Below are 7,483 nucleotides of genomic sequence, written 5' to 3'. Positions count from 1 at the left end.
GCCCCCCTGGGACAGGGACCTCCCCCTTGGGGACACCCCCCATCCCCCGGGACCAGGGCCACTCCTGGGGGGGGGGGGGAGGGGGGACACAAGACCCCTCAGTGACCCCTTTGCCCCCCCTCATTTCCAGCGCTGCCGCCTCTGCGCCCACTGTCCCTGCGCCGAGGGTGACACCGGTGACCACTGTCCCCACTGCCAGGTAACCCCGTGACCCCGCGACCCCTGTGACCGTGACCCCTGTGATCTCTGTTACCCCCCCTTTCCCCCCCCCAGGGCTGCCAGTTCTGCTACCTGTGCCCCCTGCTGTGTGACACCGCCTGCCAGCCCGGTGAGACCCCCACCCCCACCCCCCAGACCCCCCCAAATCCCCCTGAGCCCCCCCAGACCCCCCACGACCCCCCCAAATGCCCCTGATGTCCCCCAAACACCCCTCAGACGCCCAAAGTGCTTCACGACCCCCCCTCATGCCCCTGGACACCCCCCAGCCCCCCGATGCCTCACGGCCCCCCCCAAATCCCCCGAGCCCCCCCCCAAACCCTGCTATGACCCCCCCCAGCTCCTCCCACGACCACCTGAGTCCCCCCCCAGACCCCCCCACCCCCCAATGAGGGGGGTCCACCACCCTCCCAGACCCCCCCTTTGCCTTCCAGGGAGCCTCGTGGACGAGCTCTCAGGGCTTTACTGCAGTAAGTGCTCCCCCCCCTCCCCAAAAGGGGGGGCCCAAACCCCCATCACCTTGCCCACCCCCCCCCTTATTTTTGGGGGGGGTGTGTGTGTTATGTATGTGTGATTCCCCCCCCCCCCCGCAATTTAATCTTCCCCCCTCCGCAAGGTCACTCGCGAGCTTCTTCGTGGCACCAGAAGCCTGAATGGATCTGGGGGGGGCCGGGACCACCCCCCCTCAGCTGCCCGCCCCCATGTCGTGCCCCCCTCCCCATTTTGGGGGGGTGGGCTGCAAATAAAAGGCCTGAAACGCTGGTGGTGGTATATGGGGGGGGGGGCAGCTACAGAGATTGGGGGGGGCTATAGGTGAATGGGGGGGCCCAGGGGGCTCTGTAGGGTCAATGGGGGGGGGGGCGACCCCCATTTCCTTTTTTTGGGGTGGGGGTGACACAAACTCCGCATTTTTGAGGGGTTTTGGGGTTGTTTCCCCATTTTTTTAATTTTTTTTCCATGCAAAAACCCCCCCCGTGCCCCTCCCCCCCCCCCAAGATGAGGGAATTAAAAAGGGGGGGGGGGTTGCTGCGGGGGAGGGGGGGGGCAAGGCAGTGGAGGGAGGGGAGACCCCCAACCCCCCCCCCCTTTTTTTAGCAGCAGATCCAGAGCCACCTGGGGCTTGGCAACTGGGGGGGGAAGCCCCCCCCCCCCCCCCCAAATACCCCCCCCTGCACACACACATGGGGAGGGGGTGGTTTGGGGGGGGACGGTTTTTGGGGGTGTGTTCTTCCCCACCCCCACCCCCCCCAAGGCTTCATCCATCACTTCAGGGCACCTGGGGGAGGGGGGGGGAATAGTGAGGGGGGGCCCACAACCAGGACACCCTCCAATTGAGCCCCCCCCTCAATTTCGCACCCCCCCCTCCTCCCCCATCACTCAACCGCCTGTCCCTATTACCCCCCCCCAGGACCTTCCCCCACCCCCACCCCGCCTCCCCATTTTCCCAGCCCCCTCCCCTATTTCTCAGGGGTGCCCTCCCCAATCCTGCCTCCCCCCCCCCCCCATTCCAGCCCCCCCTCACCGCTAGCAGGAGTAGGTCCGCACAGACCACCCCAGCCCCTCTTTGGGGGGGCAGCGAGTGTACCTGAGGGGGAAGGGGCACAGCGTCAGGGACCCCCCCCCCCCCATAGCTCTGTGCCCACCCCCGTGGCTTCTCCACCCCCCCCATATGACCCAGCCCCCCCCCCCCCCCCCATTTCCAGCCCCCCATCCCTGACCACCCCGAGTCGTCCACCCCCACAAGCCTCCCCATATGGCCCAGACCCCCCCATTTGCAGCCCCCCCCGACCACCCCCAGTCTGCCCCCCCATACCACCCGCCCCCCCCTCACCCTCAGGCTGGATCTTGCGCAGCGGCAGGGCGGGGGTCCCCAGGGGCCCCCCTCGGAATGTCGGGGGCAGCATCTCGGCGGCGTCGGGGCCCGCCCCCCGCAGCTCCTTCTCCCGGAACAGCTTACGCCAGGACGGGGAGCGGCTGAAGGCCTTGGAGCCGTCCTGGGGGGGGCACCCATGGGTGGGGGGGGCACCCTGACCCCTCAGACAGGGACTGGGGAGCGGGGGGGGGGGGGCTGGAGGGTCCCTGAGGCGGTGGGGGTGGGGGCTAGAGGGTCCCTGAGGGGGTGTCCATGTGTAGGGTGGGGGCACCCTGAGCCCTGAGATAGGGGCTGGGGGGTCCCTGGGTGTGTATGGGGGGGCACCCATGGGTGGGGAGGCACCCTGAGCCCTGAGATAGGGGGCTGGGGGGTCCCTGGGGGTGTATGGGGGGGCACCCACGGGTGGGGAGGCACCCTGACCCCTGAGATAGGGGCTGGGGGGTCCCTGGGGGTGTATGGGGGGGCACCCATGGGTGGGGAGGCACCCTGACCCCTGAGATAGGGGCTGGGGGGGTCCCTGGGGGTGTATGGGGGGGCACCCACGGGTGGGGAGGCACCCTGAGCCCTGAGATAGGGGCTGGGGGGTCCCTGGGGGTGTATGGGGGGCACCCCGACCCCTGAGATGGGGACTGGGTGGGAGCTGGAGGATCCCATATGGTGGGGCCACCCATGGGTGGGGTCTCTGGGCTCCCATGGGGGGGGGGGGTGTGTCTCATAGGTGCGGGTCCCATGGAGGGGGGGGTCCCGGCCCCACCTCGTCCAGGCGCCGGTCGGTGCCCGCGCTGATGAGGGCGCTGAACTCCTTCTCCAGCAGCTGCCGCGCCTGGGGGGGGCTGTGGCTGTCCAGCTCCCCCAGTCCCTCCCAGTTGCCCCCAGTCCCCTCTCGGCACCCGCAGGTGCTCCCAGTGCCCCCCAGTCACTCCCACTTGCCCTTAGTCCCCTCCCAGTTTCCCCGGTCCCCTCTCAGCACCCCAGGTGCCCCCAGTCCCTCCCAGTTCCCCTTAGTCCTCTCCCAGTTGCCCCCAGTCCCCTCCCAGTTCCTTCCAGTCCCCCCCAGTCCCCTCCCAGTCCCTCCCAGTTGCCCCCAGTTCCCTCCCAGTACCTCACAGCCCCTCCCAGTTGCCCCCAGTCCCCTCCCAGTTCCTTCCAGTCCCTCCCAGCCCCTCCCAGTTGCCCCCAGTTCCTCCCAGTCCCCTCCCAGTCCCTCCCAGTTGCCCCAGTCCCCTCCCACTACCTCCCAGTCCCTCCCAGTTGCCCCCAGTCCTCTCCCAGTTCCTCCCGGTCCCCCCCAGCCCCTCCCAGTCCCTCCCAGTTGCCCCCAGTTCCCTCCCAGTACCTCACAGCCCCTCCCAGTTGCCCCCAGTCCCCTCCCAGTTCCTTCCAGTCCCTCCAGCCCCTCCAGTTGCCCCCAGTTCCTCCCAGTCCCCTCCCAGTCCCTCCCAGTTGCCCCCAGTCCCCTCCCACTACCTCCCAGTCCCTCCCAGTTGCCCCCAGTCCTCTCCCAGTTCCTCCCGGTCCCCCCCCAGCCCCTCCCAGTCCCCCCAGTGGCCCACCTGGGTGTTCTGGGTGGGGATCTGCAGCAGCAGGGCCAGGTCAGCCCAGTCGAAGGTGTCGTCGAGTGCCAGCAGCGCCCCGTGCACCCCGCTCTCCCCCCAGGTTGCGGGCGAACTCCTTCAGCCCCACGCTCTGCACCCACGCCGTCACCCGCTCGTTCGACCACACCACCACGTCTGGGGGACACGTCACTGCCCCACGGCACCCCACAGTGCCCCACAGCACCCCACAGCGCCCCACAGCACCCCATGGCACCCCCATGGCACCCCGAGGTGACCCACAGCACCCCATGGCACCCCCATGGCACCCCACGGTACCCCCCACGGCACCCCCATGGCACCCCGAGGTGACCCACAGCACCCCACAGTGACCCATGGCACCCCATGGTGCCCCAAAGGAACCTCAGGACCCCCCCAGACCCCCACAGGCCCACTCAGGATACCCCAGGACCACCCCCCAACCCCCAGGCCTCCCCCCGGACACCCCAGACTCCCCCAGGACCCTCCCAGGCCCCCGTACCGGTGCTCTGGGCCTGGCTCTCCCCTTCAGGACCCCCTCAGGACCCCCCAGGAGCCCCCTGGACCCCCGTACCGGTGCTCTGGGCCTGGCTCTCCTCCCGCCGCCGCTCCAGCTCCTTCCGATCGTAGTTGAGGCGTTTCAGGCACATGATGCCGTAATGGAGACTCACCCTGGGGGGGGGGCTGGGGTCACCCTGGGGGGGCTGGGGTCACCCCGAGGGTCCCAGGGTCACCCAGAGGGTCCTGGGGTCACCCTGAGGGTCCCCCTTCCCAGGGTGGGTACCTTGTTACCTGGGGAACCCCCGTTCCCAGAGGACCACCCCCCATCCCCAGTGCCTCCCATTCCCAGGGGGATCCTCAATTCCAAGTGGCGTCCCCCATCCCAAGGGGGGGTCCCCCATTCCCAACCCCCCCCCCCTCCGATCCCCAATGGTTCTCCCCCACCCCATACAACCACCCCCATCCCTATTGCCCCTCCATCCCCAGGTCCTCCCCTCCCCTTTGACCCACACCCCACACCCAGGACTAACCCCTCCTCCCCCCAAAAAAATAATTAGGGGGTGAGTGGGGACCCCCCCCCCCCACCGACCGATGGAAGGAGTCGACCATCTTGAGCTGCCCCCTCAGCTCCTTCTTGCTGAGGTGGTCGAGCATCCGGGCGTCCACCAGCGACTCCATGAAGTAGCTGCGGTACTGGGGCAGCCCCAGGCTGGCAGCCATTCGTTCCCCACCCACTCGTGGTTCATGTCCCCGTAGGCCAGGATCTGGGGACAGCCACAGCCTGGCACCGCTGGTCCCCCCCCCACTGCCAGCCCCTGTGCCCGCAGCCCTGCCAGGGCCCTCCCTGGGAAACCTGTCCTTTGCCCTGCCAGGACCCTTCTGAACTCCCCCTTACCCCTGCCAGGACCCTCCTGTGAAACTTCCCCCCCTTATCTCTGCCAGGACCGTCGTGCAAGATCACTTGTGCCAGTGGCTGCCCTCGTGCAAGGCTCAGGGTTCGGGGGCGGGGGGGGCAAACCCTCGTGCAAGGGGCAGGACACGTGCAAGGTCCCTCGTGCAAGGCTCTGGGGGAGGGGGCTCGTGCAAGGTCATGGCAGCCTGCAAGGCCCCCTGTTCCTGCAAGGTCCCCGTGCAAAGCCCCATCCTCCTGCACAAACCCTCGTGCGAAGCCCTGGGCTCCTATAAACCCCTTGTGCAAGGCCCCATCCTCGTGCAAGGCCCATCGTCGTGCAAGCCCTTGCCCTCGTGCAAGCCCCTGCCCCTACCTGCTCCCAGCTGATCTCCTTCGTCTCCTGGCAGCGGTGGGGGAGGGGCGGGGGGGGGAGACGCATCAGGGGGGCCCATCCCCCCATCCCACGACACCCCACCCCCCCCTCCTCGTGCGTCACACGAGGGCTCACGCTCACCGGCTGGGTGGTGGCCGTCAGCGACTCCATCTCCTCGTGAGTCATCCAGACGTTGCCCGTGGACTGGGGGGGGTGACACACACACGTGTCATTGGGGTGTGCAAGGCACTGGTGCAAGGGACTCGTGCAAGGCACTCGTGCAAGGCCACGTGAGACCATGCAAGGCCCCCCCCGAGCGCGGGGCTGTGTGAGGTCCCCGTGCAAGCGCTGGTGTCAGGCCCCTCGTGAAACCCCCTACACGAAACTCCTCCTGTGAAGCCCACATGCAAGAGCCCTTGTGCGAAGGCCCTAGTGCAAAGCCCCCTGTGCAAGCCCCCTCACGCAAAGCCCCTGGTGTGAAGCCCCCTGCATGAGCCCCCCCTGGTGCAAAGCCCCCCGTGCAAAGCTCCCCATGTGAAGCCCACCATACAAAGACCCTGGTGCAAAGCCCCCCGTGCAAGGCCCCTCATGCAAGACCTCTTGTGCCAGGCCCCCCCCTGCAAATCCCCCGTGCAAAGCCCCTGCGTGAAGCTCCCTGGTGCAAATCCCCCTGTGTGAGGCCCTTGTGCAAGGCCCCCCAGTGCAAAGCCCCCTGTCCAAGGCCCCTCGTGCAAAGCCCCGGTGCAAAGTCCCTTGGGCAAGGCCTCCCACGCAAAGCCCCTCATGTGAGGTCCCTGGTGCAAATCCCCCGGTGTGAAGCCCCTGTGCGAGGCCCCCGTGCAAAATCCCTGGTGCAAATCCCCCCGTGCAGAGCCCCTGCGTGAGGTCTTTGTGCCCCTTGTGCAAGATCCCTGGTGCAAAGCCCCTGCGTGAAGCTCCCTGGTGCAAATCTCCCCTTGCGAAGCCCCCGTGTGAAGCCCCTCGTGCAAAGCCCCCCATGAAAGGCCCCTCGTGCGAGCCCCCCGTGCGAGCGCACCGTGCGTGCGGAGGCGGGCGCGGAGGGGCTGGTGAGGGACACCATCTCCTGGATGGCCAGGCGCAGCTTCAGCCGGTGCAGGGGGTTGCTGATCCCGATCTCGCGCTGGATCTCCGTGTCCGACAAGTTGGCCATGATGGCGCCGCTGCGCACGTTGGCACGGCACGCGGCCACGTACCAGGCCGGCATGCCCACCCACAGCTGCACAGCACCCTGCTCAGCACCCATCCGGCCACGGCACCTGACACCCAGCACCCACAGCACCCAACACCCAGCACCCGGTACCCAGCAACCACAGAACCCACAGCACCCACGGCACCCAGCACCCAAAACACCCAGCATGCCCACACACAGCTGCACAGCACCCTGCTCAGAACATGCTCCACGGCACCCGGCACCCGGCACCCAGCACGACAGCACCCACAGCACCCACAGCACCCACAGCACCTATGGCACCCACAGCACCCACGGCACCCATGGCACCCACAGCACCCACAGCACCCACAGCACCCACAGCACCTATGGCACCCACAGCACCCAGAGCACACAAAGCACCTATAGCACCCACCGAAACCTGCTCAGCACCTATAGCTCCCACAGCACCCACAGCACCTACAGCACCCACAGCACCCTGCTCAGCACCTATAGCTCCCACAGCATCCACAGCAACTATAGCACCCACAGCACCCTACTCAGCACCTATAGTTCCCACAGCATCCAGAGCACCTATAGCACCCACAGCACCCAGAGCACCTATGGCCCCCACAGTACCTATAACACCCACAGCACCCAAAGCACCCAGAGCACCCTCAGCACCTATGGCACCCACAGCACCCAAAGAACATATGCCACACACAGCACACACAGCACCCACAGCACCTATGGCACCAACAGAACCCACAGCACCCACACAGCCACAGCACCTATAGAACCTGTGGCACCCACAGCACCCAAAGCACATATAGCACCTATAGCACCCACATCACCCTGAGCACCCATGGCCCCCATAGCACCTATAGCA

The 7,483-nt window shown here is 67.5% G+C and overlaps 1 protein-coding gene and 1 long non-coding RNA gene across 2 annotated transcripts in view; one reads left to right on the top strand and one right to left on the bottom strand.

Annotated features, from left to right (window-relative positions):
* Positions 1–128: 128 nt before the first annotated feature.
* Positions 129–971, top strand: LOC129735080 (uncharacterized). Its single transcript, XR_008730551.1, has 4 exons — positions 129–199; positions 274–328; positions 651–686; positions 833–971. It is a non-coding gene; the product is annotated as an uncharacterized LOC129735080 (long non-coding RNA).
* Positions 972–1,478: 507 nt separating this feature from the next.
* LOC114014314 (liprin-alpha-3-like) overlaps positions 1,479–7,483 on the bottom strand; it is a 29,781-nt gene continuing 23,776 nt past the window's right edge. The window contains 11 exon segments of the mRNA XM_055700447.1: positions 1,479–1,492; positions 2,048–2,210; positions 2,844–2,912; positions 3,643–3,741; positions 3,743–3,819; positions 4,235–4,332; positions 4,751–4,871; positions 4,874–4,925; positions 5,427–5,453; positions 5,568–5,630; positions 6,463–6,663. Coding sequence (XP_055556422.1) covers positions 1,479–1,492; positions 2,048–2,210; positions 2,844–2,912; positions 3,643–3,741; positions 3,743–3,819; positions 4,235–4,332; positions 4,751–4,871; positions 4,874–4,925; positions 5,427–5,453; positions 5,568–5,630; positions 6,463–6,663 — 984 coding nt within the window.

The sequence above is a fragment of the Falco cherrug genome, unplaced genomic scaffold (assembly GCF_023634085.1).
Source record: "Falco cherrug isolate bFalChe1 unplaced genomic scaffold, bFalChe1.pri scaffold_282, whole genome shotgun sequence".
NCBI classification, from domain to species: domain Eukaryota; kingdom Metazoa; phylum Chordata; class Aves; order Falconiformes; family Falconidae; genus Falco; species Falco cherrug.
The sequence above is the reverse complement of the archived record's forward strand: the minus strand, read 5'-3'. Positions and strand labels throughout refer to the sequence as shown.